The sequence below is a fragment of the Gopherus flavomarginatus genome, chromosome 6 (assembly GCF_025201925.1).
Source record: "Gopherus flavomarginatus isolate rGopFla2 chromosome 6, rGopFla2.mat.asm, whole genome shotgun sequence".
Taxonomy (NCBI): Eukaryota; Metazoa; Chordata; order Testudines; family Testudinidae; genus Gopherus; species Gopherus flavomarginatus.
Window position 1 is genome coordinate 31,251,556 of NC_066622.1, and position 20,262 is coordinate 31,271,817.

General features: G+C 47.5%; 2 protein-coding genes across 5 annotated transcripts in view; one reads left to right on the forward strand and one right to left on the reverse strand.

Moving 5' to 3' along the window:
- Positions 1-20,262, forward strand: part of MACROD1 (mono-ADP ribosylhydrolase 1) — a 200,394-nt gene that overhangs the window by 42,990 nt on the left and 137,142 nt on the right. The window lies entirely within an intron of this gene.
- Positions 964-18,460, reverse strand: FLRT1 (fibronectin leucine rich transmembrane protein 1). The gene is made up of 2 exons (XM_050960528.1): positions 18,161-18,460; positions 964-2,996 (listed from the first exon to the last, which is right to left on the reverse strand). The coding sequence occupies exon 2, from the start codon at positions 2,947-2,949 to the stop codon at positions 964-966; it is 1,986 nt and encodes a 661-aa protein (XP_050816485.1). The 5' UTR covers positions 2,950-2,996; positions 18,161-18,460.

A 20,262-nucleotide genomic window follows, 5' to 3' on the forward strand; every position in this document is an offset into this window, starting at 1 on the left:
GGCAGGATTCTCCCAAACCAGTGGTGACCCAGACTGGGTTTTTCCTAGCACCATGGGTCCCCTGTGCATTCTTGCCTCCCAACACTTGGCCCAAAAGGCAGAATTTTCCATCAAAGCCTACTGTGCTGGAATCTGAATCAAAATCCACCGCTTCCCCAAAATATATGTGACCTAATGGAACCTGAGATACATTTGGACATCAGCATCCCACATCTTATCCCCTGGAAGCCATCACCCGAGCTGTCTGGAAGAAAATGATGATGATAAAGTTTGTGTGTGTGTGTGCAAAGCTAGGAATTGAATTAGATAATGTTTCTAGTTGAAATGTCTGGAGTTAACCAAGGGGTCCAATTCAATTGTCCACACCCATGAACTATGCTGCAATATGGAATATTTTCCCATTTCCCCCCTAGCTGTGGAAGAGGGGGGAAATCCAAATCCGTTTGCTCTTAACTAAATAGTCGATGAAGGCGGCATAAAAAGTAAAACCAAGAAACCAGTTGTGGGAATAAAAACAGGAAAGGGTTGGAAGTAGATCCCATTAAAATGAGCAAAAAATCCTCCTCTCCTATCTGAAGCAGGGATGGCTGAACCGTCAACGGTCAGCAGTCAGGAATGACAGTTGTGTGTTGAATTTTTTTTTTCTTTTATAACCTAACTCCTGAAAAAGAAAATAGATTTACACGAGAGGAAAGATATGAACAGGTAGCTTTTTCTCCTCGATCCATGACGATCCATGAGCATGTGTTGTTCGTTTGAAATCTGGAATATTAAATATAAATTATGTCTTTTTTTAAAAATTTTTAACCACCCGTTGTTTTTCTACAAAATAGTTTTTCCCTCCCTTCTCCCCAATGCTTGCCACTCAAGCTGTTTCTGTTAGGGAAAATAGTTTTTCCTCAATTTGTAAGCCACCAGGTGGCAGCGGCATGGGGCGGTGTAAGGGTTGAGAGTGGTTCTCCATCATGTATAGGTGTAATCTATGTCTGGGATGCCGCCTTCTCTATATCCACGGGTTGTGCCATAGCCGATGGTATGGGTGCTTTTGTATAAGCTGGTGCCGTTGGATGGGAATATCGTGTGGATTACGTATTCCTCCTTGGCTCGGTGTGGGTTGATGGGAAGCATCTGCAGCCCAGGACCTCGGATCTCCAGGATGGAGTTGTCCTTCTTAGTACCCGATTCGACGTAGTCATCTTTCTTCCGGCTGCCCCTGCTGTAGGCCCTCTCCTGTGTCAGCAGCTCACCCGTTCGGTGGACATACCAGCAAATGGCTGCCAAGACCAGGAAGAGGAAGACTAAGGCCACCGCCCCGCCAATGATCCCTGCCAGAGGCAGCCCAGCCATTGGGTCGACGTTCTGCTCCCGGTTGAGGGTTGTGGTGGGGCTGTAGGTGTCAGCTGTCTCCGCTTTGGCGCACACCGGAGTTTCATCTGCCACATAGGTGCTGCCTGTCTCCATGGTGACCATGCAGATGATGTAGGTGGACTTGGGCTCCAGGGCCGTTAGCAAGTACTCAGTCTTGTCCCCTTGCACCAGGGTCTCAGTGATGGAGCCTACCGCTGGGCTGTGACCCAGACGCAGCCAGCTGAGCCGGAAGGAAGCTGCAGGGAGCATGGCCTTCCAGCTAATCTGGATGCTGTCGGCTGTCAGTGGCTTGACATTGAGAACCAAGGCCTTAGTGCCGGTCCCTGTGGCCATGGGGTAGTCAATATTGGAATCTGGCAGGCGGATCCCAGGTCGCTTGGCCTTGAGGGTGAAGAGGGAGCCCTGAGGTGTGGTGACAGCTGCGTGGCTGGTGGTGGTCTTGGCCGCCACTGCATTGCCCTGTGCACCTGCCTCAAAGCACTCATCCATCTCATTGGTGATGTCCTTGATGGCCATGCCTCTCACTTTATCCGGCCCTTGACACATCAGCCCCCTCACGTTGACCACTGAGGCCCGGGCCTTGACCCAGTCTCTCAGCCACATGAGGTTGCAACCACAGAACCAAGGGTTGTTCCTGAGCAGCAGCTGGGTCAGGCTCTCCAGGTCATCAAACAAGCCCTTGGGCAGAGTGGTGAGGTTGTTGTTGGACAAGTCCAGCCTCTCGAGCTCCCTCATTTTGGAGAGGGTGTTGTAGGGGATGTGGCTGATGGCATTATCCTGGAGGTACAGCTTCTGCAGGTGGGAGCTGGGCAGATTGAGCGGAGGGGCAGCCAGAGAGTTGCGTACCAGAGACAGCTCGCTGAGGTTCTGCAGCCGACTGAAGGTATCGTCGGCAATGCGCTGGTTGGCCAACAGGTTCCCATCCAGCACCAGCCGCCGCAGGCTGTTCAGCCCTTTGAAGGCATGCAGCGGGATGGTGGAGATGCGGTTGTCATCCAGCCGCAGCTCCTCCAAGGTGCGAGGAAGGCCAGATGGGATGCTGCTGAGGTGGTTGCGGGACAGGAAGAGCAGCTTGAGGCGGGTGCTGTCGGCAAAGGCGTCATCCTCAATGCTGACAGTGGAGACGGAGTTGTCATCCAGGTGGAGCTTCTCCAGCAGGGGGATGCGGGCCAGGGAGTCGCGAGCAATGGTGCGCACGTTGTTGTCCTGGAGGTGCAGCTCCCGCAGCGAGCGTGGCAGGTTGACAGGGAATTCGTCCAGGTCGTTCTCATAGAGATAGATCACCTGGACGTTGAGTTTGGACTTGAGGTTGGAAGGAATGCCGGCGTTGTTGATCTGATTGTTCTGTAGGTACAGGGTGGTGGCATCATCGGGGATGTCGGCTGGGATGGAAGTCAGGCCCCGGTCGTTGCAGTAGATGAAGCTGTTGTCGCAGCGGCACACCGACGGGCAGGAGGCGCCACTGGCCATCACCTCGCTCAGGAAGGCCACCAGGCCATAGCACAGCAGGAGCCAGTCACGCAGGTCCATGGCTGATGCTGTGGTCACCACCGTGGAGATCATTGTGGATGCTGTTGTCATTGTGCCAAGGGTGGTGGGGAGAGGACTCTGGGTTACACCTTTGGGACCTGTAGAGGGGAGAGAAATGGGAGGAGCCTGAATTATGGAGGTGGAGCCTCATGGTGGATTAGAGATGGGCAGACCTGCAACATGGGAATGGGGCTAAGCATTGCGTGTTCTGTCTATCAATTGATCGATTGATCTATCAGGTCAGGCACTGCATAGACCCCCTACCAAGATCAGGGCCCTGTTATGCTGGCTCTTCACAGACACACAGCAAAAGGCAGTCCCTAAGGACCTTAGACTCTAACAGACAAAGAATCGTGAAGGAAATAGAGAGGCAGTGACTTGCCCAGGGTCACCCAGCAAGTCAGTGGCAGAGCCAGGAACAGAATCCAAGTGTCTGGAGTCCTAGTCCAGTGCCTTGACCAACAGATCACACCACCTCACCACAAAGTCTCAGTCAGCTGATAGGTACCTCTATTTTTGATGATTTAAAAATAAAATCACAAAGCTAAAAATCCGAACAAAACTTCTCCATGGTCCAGATGAAATCTGGGGTGTTTTTTTTCCTTTTACAACCCAAAAAGCAGATTCCCATGTCAATTAAAAAATCCAGCACCACTAATGCACCCCCTCAACCAGCACCTCACATTGCTTCCAGCACTAAATCTTCCCCCAGCATCTGTCAGGCTGCAAAATCTGCTGCAGAAGACGTATAAATCCATGTTAATAAGAGCTTTCTAATGGCAATGCTGACACACCAGCTTCCAGCTGCCTCAGACATATAGCCACAACACTGCATACATTAGAAGCAGATAACAGAGTCGTGCGCACATTCCCGCTACCTGCATGCATTTGTCTCTCCTTGTCGCTCAGCCACCCACTCGTCCCATCGTTCCTCTCGGTAAAGGGTGTCAGAGAGAAACTAATGCACTGCAGATTTGTGTCTTTCAGGGGATCTGAGATTTACACATTATTAGTGATGTTACGGTAGCACATAGCTATAGATCCATCGATCAAATTGATAGTGTTGGCACTGCACAGAGCCCACTGAGATCGAGGTCCCATTGTGCTGGGCGCTGCACAGACACACAGTGAAGAGACATCCCCTGCCCCAAAGATCTTGCAGTCTAAGACCTGCTGTGCACACAGCGTTTGTCTCAGTACAGTTATGTGGATTGTGGGATGACTTTTTACTGATGTAGTGATACCGTTATGTGGAGGCATGTACACAGAGGGCCTAGCACAATGGGGTCCTGGTCCATGACTGAGACTCCTAGGCACTATGATAATGGGAGAGATAGAAATAGAATCCAAGTGTCTGGACTCTCATCCCCCTGCTTTAACCACTAGACCACACTAGAACCCAGGGATTCAGCACATCCTGATACAACCTGTAGACCCCAATCTCCTTCCAGAGCTGGGACTAAAAATAAAACCATGGTGTCCTGATGCCCAGCCCTGCTGCTCCAGCCGCTATAATTTTAACCATGTGTATTATAAGAGTGCTTATGGGGCAGACAAGATTGGGCCCCCATTCTGAGGCTGTGTAATAACAGCTGCATGTCACCTTGTATGTGTGTGTGGATCCTAGGTAGTTACCACTTTGCACAATACCTGCGTTGGCTCAGGATTATAATAGAGTTGAGATTGTAACTTGCACTGTGGCGTGATGGATAATGGTAGGGTTTATGGAGTCACGGACCAGAGCGCTCCTGCTTCCTGCCTCTATTGCAGACACTCATCTTCCTGCCTTAGATCCTTCCTGCTGCTTTAGCACCCAGCCTCTGAGTTTCACAACTGCTTGGCAACAGATCTTTGCAGAGGAGAGAGTGTCTGGGCCACAGGGCACTTTGTTGCAAGGCCACCTCTTTTGGATGAGCTTCTATGTCCTGTTGTTTATATTTCATGGTTTATGTAGCCTATCAAATTAAGTGCAGTAAATCGCTTGGTTTTATGGGTAGGTTTTATTTGCCTGCCTCCCTGCGTAGCTGGGAGAGGGATGCAGTGGAGTAGATAGGGACAGAGGATTGCATGGTGGTAAAGCAATGGGAGGGGTGTACCTAGATTAGAGGTCCCCAAACTGTGGGTCGCACTTCTCTAGAGGTAAGGGGGGCACGAGGTAAATTTTGGGGACCATTGGCCTAGATGATGTCTGCGCTGGGGAGGGGAGTAATCCCCATTCCAGGAACATCTCCCATAACGCAGACTCATGGGCACACACCCTGCCCCAGTTTCAATGCACCTTAACACAGGGGCTTTGCCCTAGGGCCAAAGCACTGATGGATTCTTTTTTTTTCTTTCTACTTCAGTTTAGCTCTCCCTCTCTATCCCCATACACACCCCTTTACCTATCCATCCATGTCCATGCACAGTCCCCTTTCTCTCCCCATCCCTTCCCAAACACTCCTCTCTCATCTATCCATGCATCCCCCTGCACACTTCTATCTATCTATCTATCTAACCTCCCTTCCTTGTGGCTGTCTTTGTCCCCCAGCTTGGCTGTGGTGAAAGGCTGTTGGTTTAGAACAGTACCAGTGAATTCTACCGCAGGTTATGCTTTACAGGGACTCACCACGGTCCCTTTCACCTCACCTGAGTTAAACCCTGTCCAATGGTATTTTTTTACAAGGCCCTTACATGGACAATTTGAGACAGCGAGGTCTCTTGCTGGGCCAGTGCCCATTAAATCACTAGGAACCACTCACTTTGCCTGAGTTCATTATGCATTCGGCTCCTCTATAAATTTTACATTTCTTTTTTTTCCTTCCCTGTCTCCTTTTTCCCCGGCTCACTCTTAGTTTTGGCCATTTCCTCCATTATGAGGCATAAAATCCTTTATGGCTCAATATTTCTCACTGCCAAATAAGGGTCTCATTTCCCAATCTATTTTGGCCCCTGCTGCTGCTTTGAAGACAAACTGTGGATATTTTTTTCTTATTCCTCCCTTAAAATTGCTTTGAACAATTTTTCTTAACCTCTTGTGAAGAACAGTACATCAGAACTAACCCACACTGAGCTTTACAAACAGTAATGCAGTGGTTATAGCAATAGTTTTGGACTTGGGAGACCCAGGTTCAAATCCTGCTCTCTCACAGACTTCCTGAGGCATGTCACTGAGCTTCTCTGTGCCTCAGTTTCCCAATCTGTAAAATGGGAATAGCACTGCCCTATCTAATGGAGGGTTGAGAAGAAAAGTACATTAAAAATTGTGAAATACTCAGGTATTCTGGTAATAGAAGGCGAGATTGGTTGCCTTACATAAATAGGTCTCAATTGCAGCGAATGGGTTGGATGGACCACTGGTCTGACCTAAGAAAGTGGGGGATAAATTGGCCCATTGGTCTGATCTGAGGCAGCAGGGATGCTGTGTTGGATGGGCCCCATCAAAATGAATATATGTTGATTTCACACATTTTTTTTGTTTCAGAAAGAAACAAAAATTCTGAAAAAAACAAAACAGTCAGTTTTGACATTTTCAGCGGGAAACATTTTCATGTCAGCCTCAACATTTATTTTAATTTCATTTTTTTAAAGTTCAAAAAGATTTAAAAAGGTTCAGATTGAAAATGGCATGCTTTGATTTTGTAGAAATTAAGTATTTTGTTCAACCTGAAACAATTCCCCCCCCCCCCCGACGTTCCAGTTCACTGACAATTTAATGTTTTTTAATTTTTGGTCTGACCCGAAATGATTTTTGTTTTTTACTTTTCAAAACTGCCAATGAACCAAAAAATCCATTGTTCATCCACCTGATGGGACCACAAAAGTTTCTCAAATAGTTAAAGATGCTTTATTAATGCTCTTGCCGTTCAGAGAGTCAAATGGTTCTTGGGCCTGATTGCAGCTTGCTCTGGTTTTTTGCAAAGATTTTGCGCCATGCAGAATAAATGTAAAGCAGCTGAAAACTGCAAGGGAAGGATGGTGGAAGGGTAAGTGTGCAAGCCTGAGATATAGGAAACCTGGGTGGGGATTTAGGCTCCTAAGAATGGCACTTAGGCCAGTTCTAAACTTGGAAGACCTTGCCAGTCTAACTCTTCTTTTGGAATCTTGCTAAATTCAGCAGTTTCTCATGGCAATGAGTTCAGCCTAACTCTTACTGGCACCATGTACCGAGTTAATAACGGCCCCTAGCTCTTCTACAGCACCTTTCAACACTAGAACTCAGAGCACTTTACACAGACGGTCAAGATCATTATCCCCTTCTTACAAATGGAGAAACCGAGGCATGAGGCAGTGAGTTGACTTGCCCAGGGTCACCCAGCAGGCCAGTGGCAGAGCCAGGTATTGAACATAAGTCTCCTGAGTCCGAGTGGAATGCCCTATCCACTAGGCAGCACTGCTTGCCTAGCATAGTTAGCCAAGGTCCTATATGAAGGCAGCAGGGGCTAGTGACAAGGGCACTAAGGACTGACAGTGCAAGTCAGGAGACCTGGGTGCTAATCTTAACCCCTGGGAATAAGGGTCGGGGGTTAACCCATCACCTCAAGAGGAGGCTGATTTGAACAAAGCGTTGTGAAAATCAGACCTTTTTAAGGCATCTCAAACTGGGCCAACGAAATCACTTTGGAAAACCTTTGGCTGCCAAGAGTTGGGGGGTGAAGGATGATGGAAGTGTAGCCCCATGGTCAGTGCAGAGTGATGCTTCTGAGAGGCTGAGCTTTACCATGATGCCCACCAAAATAAACCATTTGAATTCCTGCAGGAGTCTTTAATCTGCCTAATAATTCATGCTGCTGCTAAATCCAGCCTGCAGCTTGCCAAGCCCTCTTTGCCTGAGGAAATACGTTTAAACATTAAAATCTGCCTGTGCATCTTGATGTCCCATCAGGCAACGCTCCTGCATTTGCTCTGCAGACAGCGTCAGCCAGTCAGGGAGGAGTAATAAACTCACAAGCCAGCCTGCAGTTGATAGCAGCTGGGGATCTGGCCCCACTGACTTCAGTGGAATGCCGTCGATTTATACCACCTGGAAATCTGGCCCCATTGACTCCAATGGAGCAACACTGATTTACACCAGCTGAGGATCTGCCCCCACTGCATTTAGAACAATCCATTCATTTCCATTGCAAACCCCTTGCCCAAACTTCCAGCCTTGCATCTGGCTACTTATTGGTGTGGGGGCCTTAGCATCGTGGGAGATGCTACCCGTTCCTTTGCAGTGGTGGCATTTCTGTTTTGGCTATAGGTTATTTTGAAGCAAGTGGGCCTGGGGGCTGGGAGGGTGGGAGGAGAATGCTACAAATCAGGTGCCTTAATCCAGTGGTTCTCAACCTTTTTTTCATTTGCGGACCCCTAAAATTTGTCAAGTGGAGCTTTGGTCCCTTTGGAAATCTTAAACAAAGTCTGCGGACCCCAGGTTGAAAACCACTGTTTTATGGTAATGAGAACCTTTTGTGGACCCCTTAGACATTGTCTGCGGACCTGAGGTTGAGAACTGCTGTTAATCCACTTCTTTTCAGGGTGGAGGAATATAAAAATCTGGTGCTTTATTCCATCCCTGAATGCAAGATTCCAACAGTTGTACGCACCGGCCGATGGGAGTTTGAAAGGATCTGTTAGCATTGCTGTGACACTCCAATACTTTAAACTCAGTTGCCCCCAAAGCTCAGCTCCTTGCTCCGCAGTTTATCCCTCTGGGGCCCATCGGCATCCATGCAGACAGCAGACAGAAGCAACAAGACCTCGCTGCCTGTCTCGTGTGTGCCTTTTGGAAAGGCCAAGTCAAGAGAAGGGGGAGAGATGAAGGAGGTGGAGGCAAGTGGGAGGTGGTGCTGGTGAGGATTTCGTTGTGGGAAGCAGGTGGACTAGGGAGCACGTGTTGGGGGTGTGTGTGCAATGCTGCTAAAAGCCACTTGGATCTCCCTCACCTAACACTGGGTGTGGGGGGAAGGTTCCATGGGGGAAATGTGGTTCCGTTTAGTCATACTGCAAGGATTAATTGAGAGGAGTTGGGCATGGAATCTGAGCTTTTGTCTGTTTGTTTTACTGGCTCTTTAAAAGAAGAAATGTATTTAAAACAGCCCCCACAGAAACACACATACACAGTGCTGCTTACTCCTGGGTTCTGTCCCCAGCTCTAGGAAGGGAGTGGTGACTAGTGGTTAGAGCAGGGGCCTGGCTGTCAGGACACCCAGGTTCCATTCCTAGCTGCATTCCCTTGAGCCCTGATCATCTCTTTTCAGCTCATCTTCCCTAGGCTGTAAAATGGGGGTGATGATTATGACACCCTCATGGAGATGGTTAAACTTAATTGGTTTAATATTTGAAAAGCACTTTCAAATCTTATTTCCTCTCCCCTTATATCCCCAAGGACCGAGTACTGTTACCTTGAGTGTCATTTGCTCAGGACTTTACACCACCAACTCAGGAAAAGTGCCATGGATTTAGTTAGTACAAATAGTGGGATGTGATTTTATGCAGTTGGGATTTGGGATTTCCATTCTGCAGACATTTCTGACTGTTTAAATCACTGCTGGAGTCCCGGGAGGCACGGGCCAGACAGCGTGGAAGGGCTGGCTGGGGGACGCTGACCCCCAGCCCCACCCCTTCTGCCTGAGGCCCTGCCCCATACAGGTAAGTTTTCAATTTTACTTTCACCCCTGACTGTGATCAGTGCTGGTGTCCACTCTTCAAAAGAGAGTGTGGACAAATTGGAAAAGCTTCTGAAAATTGCAGTAGGAATGATTTGAGGCCGGGAGGATGATTACGTATTGTACATAACATAATAGTAAATATGAAAAAGTTGCACAAAATATTTTGATAATTTTTTGTTGAAAACATTGATGAAATCAGGACGTTCCCGTGAAACATTTTGATTTAATTGAATTGGCTTTTTCTGACAGAAGATTGTTCCATTGGACAACTTCCGACCAACTCTACACAGTGCCCCTTAATGCCATTCTGGGAGGTTAGGCTCGGAGTTACCTGCTTTGCTAGATTTTAAGGCCAGTAAAGGATCGCTATTCTAATCTGACCTCCTGCCTGACCAATTGCACATGATCTCTCGGTGGGATTCTGTAGCTAATAGGGTGAACGTGATCCTTGGGCATGTAACAGAGAATTATCAAGTAGGAGTCTGGAGATAGTGTTACCAGGAGTGGCACCAGAGTTTCTGGTGCCCTAGGCAGAATTTGGGGGGCGGCATTTTGTGCGCTCCCCACGGGGTGCGCGGGAGCTTCCGGTTCTGCTCCCATTGCGCCGCCAAAGAAGGACCCTCCACCAAAATGCCGCAGGCGACAGCGGCAGTCATTGAGCTGCTCAACTGCCTGCCGCTGTTTTCCACAGCACATCGGCGGAGGGTCCTTCTTCAGCGGCGCAATGGGAGCGGAACTGAAAGCTCCCACGTGCCCCGTGGGGAATGCACAAAATGCCGCCCCCCGAATCCTGGCGCCCTAGGCAACCGCCTAGGGTTGCCTAATGGAAGCACCAGCCCTGAGTGTTACCTCTCTACATGGCATTGATGAGACCATTACTGGGATACCATGTCCAGTTCTAGTGCTCATATTTCAAAAAGGATGTTGACAAACTGGAAAGGGTTTAGAAAATTGCTGTGAGAATGATTCAAGGTCTGGAAAACCTGCCTTAGAGTCATTGACTTAAGATTCTAATTCTGTTTAGTTTCTCCAAGAGAAGGTTAAGAGGTGGTGTGACCACGGTCTAGAGGCACCTCCATGAGGAAAAGATTCAGAGAGAAGAGGGCTCTTCAGTCCATCACACAAAGGCAGGAGACCCACTGGCTGTGAGGTGAAGCTAGACAAATTCACATTAGAAATAAGGGGCGGAGGATTAACTCTTGGAAGAGCTGACCCAGAGAAAGGGTGGATTCTCCAGAGTCTTTGAGTGAGGCTGCAAAGAATCCTGTGGCACCTTATAGACTAACAGACGTTTTGGAGCATGAGCTTTCGTGGGTGAATACCCACTTTGTCAGATGCATGTAGGTGCCACAGGATTCTTTGCTGCTTTTACAGATCCAGACTAACACGGCTACCCCTCTGATACTTGGAGCTCAGCAGTTTCTCTTTGAAGTCTGGTCCTGAAGTTTTTTTTGCTGCAGGATGGCCACCTTAAGGTCTGCTATAGTGTGGTTGAAGGGAGGTTGAAGTGTTCTCCTACAGGTTTTTGTATATTGCCATTCCTAATATCTGATTTGTGTCCATTTATCCTTTTCCGTAGCAACTGTCCAGTTTGGCCAATGTACATAGCAGAGGGGCATTGCTGGCATATGATGGCGTATATTACATTGGTGGACGTGCAGGTGAATGAGTGAGGCTAAAATAGTCGTACCTTATTTCTGATCTGAATTTGTCTGGTTTCAACTTCCAGCCATTGGATCATGTTAGATCTGTGTCTGCTAGACTGTTGAGCCCAGTTTCTGTATCCCATGTAGATACTTATAAACTGTGATCAAATCACCCCTTAACCTTTGGTTTGCTGGAGTCTCTCACTATAAGGCATGTTTTCCAATCCTTTAATTATTATTGCTCTCTCCAATTTATCAACATCCTTCCTGCATTGTGGGCACCAGGATTAGACTGAGGATCCAAGAGCCCTCTGTTCTCAGAAATTTCCTCATATAAACTTTCTTATAGGCTGCGATCAAGTCACCACCTAACCTGCTCTTTGATGAGCTAACTAGATTGATTGAACTCCGTAATTCTCTCACTTTAAGGCAAGTTCTCCAGATTTTGTATCCTTCTTGTGCTTCTTCTCTGGATCCTTTCCAATTTTTCAACCTTCTTTTGAAAGTGTAAACACCGGAATTAGATTTGCCAGACTGGATCAGAGTCAAGATCCATCTAATCCAGTTTGCTATTTCTCAGAGTGGCTGGTACCAGATGATTCACAGGAAGGGATTAGAATCCAGGAGTGGGCTGATGTGCAGTAATCTCCCTCTTCCCCCCACCCCCATGAAAGTCTCATCCTGGTCTCTGGTACTATCATTGTCTCCATTTTACAGATAGGGAAGCTGAGGCACAGACAGAGACCATTACTTGCCTATGGTCATGAAGGAGGCCAATGGCAGAGCCAGAAATAGAATCCAGGTGTCCTGCATCCCAGTCTAGTGTGCTATCCACTAAATATCACCTCCTTATAAATACCTCCCCCATTTATACACCTGACACTGAACTGCCACTCCTGTAGGTACTCCTTAAAAGTGCCCCATCCAAATCCAATGCAACATTATCCTCTGTAAATTGCAGATGGGGTGTTTTATAAACGAGTTGTTCTTTCGTTACCAAGATGCTATCACAGTGCAAAGCAAAGAGTCACCTCGAAGCAGGACAAACTAACTTAGCTGAGATTTTTTTCTGATGTTTATCTCTAGGTGTCTTTTTATAGAACTTGTAACGTGCCCGCTTCTTAAGGAAAAAAACCAACCCTAGAGTTAATTATTTTGCCAATTTCATGCTGCATGCATTATGCATCGAGCCTTATCTTGGCTGTAATTGCAGACAGGTATGCAAATGCCTTTCAAAAGGGATTGTTAAAAGAAGTTTGCTCAGTTGCATTGTATCCAGTGCTAATAGAAATGAAAATTGCTCCAGTTAATAGAAAATGATACACGTTAGAAGCGGGGTGGGGAAAAGAAAATTCAGATTTGTGTCTGGGGAGGTTAATTATATTGATAGCAACATCTGATACGACAATATTTTTCTAGGGGGAAAATGGTATAACAAGAAGAGGAGTAATTTGGAGCTTCCCTTCATTAGGAGATATCCACATTCCATCTCCCATACTGGGAGTCATTTTGATCAGTTTGTTTTTTATCAGGTGTTCATGGAAACATTTAAATGCATATGTATGTATAATTAAAAAACGGAAGGAGAAAATGTAAAATGTTACTCTGTAATAAAGTAGTGGCAAAATCTGTTCAGTGTAGGATGAAGAAACAGCATGGTCCAAGGTTTACCGTGGTATTGTTATTGTATTGTACCACCTAAAAACCCCAACCAAGATCAGGACTCCATTGTACCAGATGCTGCCCAGACCCTGATCAAAATCAGAACGCCATTGTGCTGGGCACTGCACGGACCCCAACCAAAATCTGGATCCCTGTTGTGCCAGACGCTGTACAGACACATATTGAGAAACAGTCCCTGCCCTAAAGATAGTACAGTCTAAATCAGTGGTCCCCAACCTTTTCCGGGTGGTGGGCGCTGGACGATGAGCCACCGAGGACTGTGGCCAGTGGACAAGCATCTGCCGAAATGCTGCCGAGAAGTGGCAATGTCAAGAGGCGGCGTCGCCGAAAATCAACGGCTTTTCGGCAGCGACGCCTCTTGATGACGCCGCTTTTCGGCAGCATTTCAGCAGATGCTTGTCTGCTGGCCAGTACATGGGTGCACATAGATGCCCCGGTGGGCGCCATGGCGCCCACGGGCACTGCGTTGGGTACGGGTGGGAGGGGAAACTGAGGCACGGAACTGATTTGCCCAAGGTCACCTAGTAGGTCAGTGGTAGAGCTGAGGCAGGAACCCAGGTGTTCTGAGCTGTAGTCCCATGTGCTAGCTCAGTCCTGGCATTGCCACTAATCTGCTATATGACCTTGGGGTAAATCCCTTCCTCTCTCAGTATCTCTGTTTCCCCACCCACCCTTTCTGTATATAGACTGCAAGCTCTTTGGGGAAGAGACTGTTTTTCGGTTGGGGTCTGTGCAGCCCTCAGCACAACAGGGGATCAGAGCTCGGTTGGAGTTTGGCGCGTGCCTGGCACAACAGGGGCTCTGGGGTCAGTTGGCGTTTGGGCAGTGCCTGGCACAGTGGGGTCCCTGAGCTCGGAAGAGGTCTGAGTTGCTGCTATAACACAAACCATATTATTATTAAACAGGGACTCTTTGCAACACTGAAAGCCGCTTGCGAGGTTTATCCTGTCTTTGAGCGCGGCTGTGTCCTGGCTGGGTTTATCTGCTTTTATAATCAATAATAATTATTCTGTCCACAGGGGATCTTTCACAGCCCTGGTTTGTAACAAAGCTGCTAATGCCTCAACAAACCAAGGATTTAGGTTCCCATCCAGCAGGGTGCTGAGTGCTCTCTAGTCCCGCCAGCCTTAGTGCAAGCCAAGGATGCTCCAGCCCTTTGAGTTATGCAGTGAATAATGTTTAGGGGCTTGGTGCAGCGATAAATCAAGGGTTTAGTAATCTTAAACTCTGATGTTCAGGCTTTGTAATGAATTGACTTTCAGGGCCTCCTGTGGTTCACTGGAGGGTTTAAACCTGAAAGCAGTTAGACAGCTGGCGAGCCAAGATCCCTGTCCTGCTCCATTTCCACATATTGGTTTTGATGGCCCAGAGGGGAATTTCTGGTCAGGGAAAAGAGCTTGCAACAAGCCCAGCACCTCTTGACTTTCTATAAATTACATACCTGTCTTAAAAATATATATATATCTATATATATCTCCCAGTAGTCAGGGCACTAATCTGGCATACGGGAGGCTTACATGCAAGTCCTTGCTCTGCCTGATGTGGGCTTCAACCTGGCTCTCCCACATCCCAGGTGGCGTGCCCTGACCACTGGGCTGTAGTCAGTCTCTCTCTTTCTCCTGGTGAAGCTGTTCCATGTTGTAGAAATAATTCAACATTCATTGGGCCAGAGAGAGATTCTCTCCACTGGTGGTTAGGGATGAGTGGGATGTGGCAGACCCAGGTTTAAGTCCCTGGTGTCCAGATACACAGGACGAGAAGGGTCATGGAGCCCATCACTGTCTGAGACTTGTCAAGCTCCATCTTCAAGCAAGCTAGGTTGTTTGCCTCCCGCTGCTTGAACTGGGATTGGGAGGCTGCTCCAGAACCTCCCTTCTATGACAGGGAGAAACCTTTTCATTGCTAGTTTCAATTGATTCTTGACCAGTTTATCCCCATTTGTTCCTGTGCCAACGCTGTCCTTTAGCTTCAATAGCTCTTCCTCCCTCCCTGGGGTCAACCCCCCTGGTGTATTTGGAGAGAGCAACAAGATCCCTCTCAGCCTTTGTATGTCCAGGCTAAACAAGCCCAATTCTTTCAGTTGTCTCTAGTAAGATCGCTTCTCCATTCCCCAGATCAGCCTATAAGCCCTCTTCTGCACCTGGGCTAGTTTGAATTCTTCTATCTTGGATGTGGGTGACCAGAACAGTACACACTATCCTGGTGAGGTCTTCCCAGTGGTATTAATACTTCCCTAACTCAACTGCAATCCCTCACCCGATACATTCTAGGATCACATTTGTCTTTTTCTTGGCCGCATCACATTGGTGGCTCATCCTGCAATCAACTAATAACCAGGTCTGCTCCCATGTTGTTTCCAACAGATGAGCTCCCAGTTCAGAGCAGAAATTCCTGTTAGTAGTTCCTAAGTCCTTGTACTGTGCACTATTAGTTCTATTTGACAATGTGGCCCTAAGCGCCTAGGAGCTTTGAAAAATGCCAGTAGGCTCCTATCTTAATTTTTTGGCATCTAAATCAATTTGGAAATCTACCCCAGATCCCTTTAGAAAATAGGATTTAGGCTCCGAAGTCCCTGAAACGGCTTTTGAAAATGTTGTCCCTTGTCTCCACTAGAAAATGAAGTGATGTTAGAACCCAGACTTGGGGGAGGGTCACATTAGCTAACATGCTGTTAAAGGCTACTTAGCTGTCAGTATTTGAAGGGGCAAGTGGAGTGCCACCTCATGTGGATGTATGTGGTTAACCCTCTAGCCTCAGTGGGGATTAACCAGGACTGACTGAGGTTCTGTATTCACTACAGAGTTAACTTGAGTTAGCCTAGCTCAAGTGAGAGTGTCTACACACTGTGAAATACCACTCTAATAACCATGCCCACATGGGCACTGCACTCACTTGTAGGAGTCGCTAGGACTTCTGGGAGTGTATTCCATGATTCTTAGCACCGTAGACAGCTGAGCCAGTCTATGAATTCTCTCCCATTAAATGGGAAAAGATTGTGTCTGTCCTTTCTGGGCACCCAGGGGATTGTGGGAAGGCATTGGAGGACTAGCACCACTTGAGTAGTGCTAGCCTGCATCCCCACTACAGAGTAGACATATTAGCAGCTGACATGTTCTGCTCACTTGAGTTTTAGCCTATGTCCCTTTGGGGCCAGCCAAGCTAAGTTCAAAGCACCACCCCACTCAAGTGAAGGGGTGTTGTGTGTAGACAGGAACTGAGTTCGGGACAATACTCCTGTTAACTTTGCAATTGACTGTATAGCTGTGTTTAATGTTTTGTTAGTTAACATGACTCCTCAGGGTCAGCTTCTAACATGACCTAATATTTTGGTGAAGGGAAACTCTTACTTCATCTTCCACCGGATTTTAACTTGGGTTAGCACGACGGGGGTTAAAAAATACATCCTTTCTCTGAGGCCCTGTCTTCACTAGGACAAAAGTTGTGTTCTTAACTCATGTTCGCCAAAGCCCTAGTGGAGACATGGCAAGGTGTAGTTTTAACATGAGTTAGCAGGTGGAGGTGAATATTCCCAAGAGGGAATATCTACACCAGGGGTCGGCAACCTTTTAGAAGGTTCATTTATTCACTCTAATTTAAGGTTCTGTGTGCCAGTCATACATTTTAACATTTTTCTATAAGTCTATAATATATAACTAAACTAGTGTTGTATGTAAAGTAAATAAGGTTTTTAAAATGGCCAGGACCCGGGCAGGGTAAGTGCCATTGAAAATCAACTCATGTGCTGCCTTCGGCACGTGTGCCATAGGTTGCCTACCCCTGATCTACACTGCAGTCCTGGGCTGTGACTGCAGCACACATAGGCCCACCTGAGCTACCTTTGATCTAGCTCAGGGGTCGGCAACCTTTCAGAAGTGCTGTGCCGAATCTTCATTTATTCACTCTAATTTAAGGTTTCGCGTGCCGGTCATACACTTTAACATTTTTAGAAGGTCTCGTTCTATAAGTCTATTATATATAACTAAACTATTGTTGTATATAAAGTAAATAAGGTTTTTAAAATGTTTAAGAAGCTTCATTTAAAATTAAATTAAAATGCAGAGCCCCCCGGACCGATAGCCAGGACCCAGGCAGTGTGAGTGCCGCTGAAAATCAGCTCGCGTGCCGCCTTCGGCACCTGTGCCATAGGTTGCCTACCCCTGCTCTAGCTAGTACAGGTAGAAATAGTGGAGCTAGGGCAGCACAGGCTGGGCAAGCCCACCCTAAAGTCTGTCCTGTTGCAGCTTCTTTGCTTGTGGTACCTGAGCTAGGTAGACTCCAGTTAGCTTGGGTGTGTCTTGTTGCTGTGGACATAGGTTATATCTGCCCTTCAGTTCTCAAGCCTGTCAATTGCCCGTAGGCTAAATTATGGAGGCAGTGTGGTCTAGTGGAGTGAGCACTGAACTGGGATACAGATGAATTGGGTTCTGGTCGTGGCCCTGATGGTGACCTTGCGCAAATTACACCCCCCCGTGCCTCAGTTTCCCCATCTGTAAAATGGGGATAATGACCCTGCCTTCCTTTGGAAAGAACTTTGAGTGCTGCTGATGGAAAGCACTAGACAAGAGTAGGGAAAATTATTATTATTGAATCCCAGGGTAGGCACCACACTTAGGCTAGTCCCTGTCAGCGTGAGGAGCTGCTCCATTACCTTGAGCAGTTGGGATCCAAATGCTGCCAGGCACTCCAGGGCACTAGGCACCACCTGTAACCCCGGCCATGCCCCTCGCTGCAGTGTCAGCAGATGGCAGAGTTAAGATGCATAGGAAAGTTCACACCTCAGCTAGTTGTTTCAGGCTGTGTGCAGACTGAGGCAGGTGACATTGACACTCAGGTCATGTTTTCAAGCTTTTTCTTCGATCTCTCTCCCTCTTCCCCCCCCCCCCCCGACACCCTTCTGTCTTTCTCTAAATAAAAGCTGGGATTCTAACTCATCCTGAGACTCCAGAAGCTGCTTTAACCCCGCTCCCCTCAAAAGCTGCAAGTAGAACCCAGACGTCCTCCCTTCCTGCCCCCCTCTTTAACCCGCTAGACCCACTTCCCTCCCAGAGCTGGGAATAGGACCCAGGAGTCCTTACCCTCACTGCTCCCCCACACCCCCGGTGAGCATGGAGGAGTATGCCCCATGTTGTCTTCTGGATCCCTGGGACATACCCCTTTTTGGTGATTTCTCCCTGCATTTTATGCAGTCTCCTGAGTGTTCCTCATTCATGCTGATGGAGCAATAACACTCTCATGGCTTTGCTGCAGGCGGCTAATGTGTGTGACCGGCTTTAGCCAGGCTGCAAATCTGTGTGTTAAACTTACCTTCCTGCTACGCCGCTCCCTCCTCTCTGATCAACTTGGGCTTTAGACGCCTACTTCCATTGGTGGGGCTGCAGCTTTGCAAACTCCAAGGGACTTTTTATGTCCACAGCGGGCATCAGTTCAGCCTGACCTCTTTTATCCTTCTTCCCAACCCAACACACCCTGCTGACAGCAATATATAATCAGGCTAGCCCTCCCCGGCAACCATGCACATTTTAGGGGCCATCGGACTTCAATTCAGCTCGGCTCTTTGTAAATCCATCCTTTTCAGCATCAGGTTCCAGTTCGCAGTCTGAAGGAATTTTTATTTCCTTGCAGGTTGTCCCAAGAGCCTCCCTTTTTTTGGCAATCTCTCCCCCCGAGACCTGGTGTCTGATTCCTTCTGCTTTCTTCCCAAAAGTTACTGAAAACAGGATAATAAACCCAATCCTTTCTCAAAGCCCCCTGGCAGCAGGGTGTTCTTGCATGACCAAGCTGAGGGATTTGTATTCACACCTCTCTGTGGAGGCAGAGTTGCTGTGTTACTCAACCGTGGGCTGCTGAGTTGTCATGGCTGGCTTCAAAGGGGGAGCGGGCTCTGCTGCTTTTGCTTTATGACGGGATAGCCTTTCAAAAAAGAAAAGGAAGGGAAAAATCCATTCCCACCACAGGTTTGACGTGAGATCAGCCCTTCCAGTGAGGAATCCAGGGCATTATCCCTCCAAGCCGCAACTTCTCCCCTGCAAAAATGATTGGACAAAGCTATTAGGTAAAGGGTATTTGCAAAGGAGGAAACAGCAGAGTTGCTGGCCTAGTAATTAACAGCCACTGAGCTGTGTGTGTGTGTGTGTGTGTGTGTGCAGTCTGATACTGCCAGTAGATCAGAGGAACACACACACGCAGGTTGACATTCACACATGTACACAGATTTGCACTGAGAAGGACTTGCACACAGATTGACGTAAACAGACTCATGTAGAGATTGACACACAGAGACTCCCTAACACATAAATGTGCACAGAGACTGAAACACACACAGAAACACAGGCAGAGAGACACACTCACGGGGACACGGACAGACACACACGCACATATACATACATATAATCTGTCTGTGTCTCTCTCTCTCTCACACACACAGAGTCTTTCACTCGGACACAAACACATACGGAGTCTGTATTTCAGTGGATCAGAGTTGGGAGAAATAATTGTGCCATCCTTCATTGCCAAACCTACGTTCATACCAATGAGGCTGCAGACAACCTAGAGCAAGCAGGTGACGGACGAGTTCTGGGTATTCAGAACTTTGTGAAAATGCGAAGTCCCTTAGCTCAATCTCTGGATTTGGCTCAGTGACCCACATTTAAAAAAAATGACATTGTGATTTGGGGTGCCTGACCTGAGCCTCCCAGGGTTTCTCAGAGGGTACTTTCTGGGCACCAGGTGCCTGCATTTCAGAAGCCCTTTAAGAACAAAACATCCCCAAATCATGAGTTTCTTTGGAAAATGTAGACTCTTGTGGCTGGACTTTTCAAATAATAATGCTTTCCATCAGTAGACCTCAAAGTGCTTTAAAAAGGAGGTCAATATCATTAGTTCCATTTCATAAATAGGGAAACCGAGGCACGGTGGGGCAGTGACTTAGCCAAGGTCACACAGCAGGCCAGTGGCCAAGCAGGCAATAGACCAGGTTGCCCGAGTGCCAATCCAACGCTTTATCCACTAGGCCACAGAAAGTGGGGTCAAATGAGTAGATTTAAGCTCCTGAAATCCCATTTTCAAAAGCGACAGAGACATTAAGGAGCTGAAGTCCCATTGATTTTAAATGAAATTTAGGCTCCTAAGGCCCAGATCCTCAAAAGTATTTAGGCTTCTAACTCCCATTGACACTAGGCACCTAAATACCTTTGAAGGTCTGGGTCTAAATGACTTTTGAAAAGAAGACTTAGGCTCCTAAATCACATAGGCACATGAAAATTGTGCTCTAAGCTTCTAAGTCACTTAAGGATTTTTGAAGATGTTCCCCTAAAACCCTATGAGACTTTTGAAATTGGGAATTGGGCACTTTTGAAAATGTCACCCATTAAGCCCCATCTCCCAATTAATTTCTAATTTCCCACTCA

Bases quoted from the DNA above. Each gene is read 5' to 3' on its own strand.
- FLRT1 (XM_050960528.1), bottom strand. From the start codon at position 2,949: ATGACAACAGCATCCACAATGATCTCCACGGTGGTGACCACAGCATCA.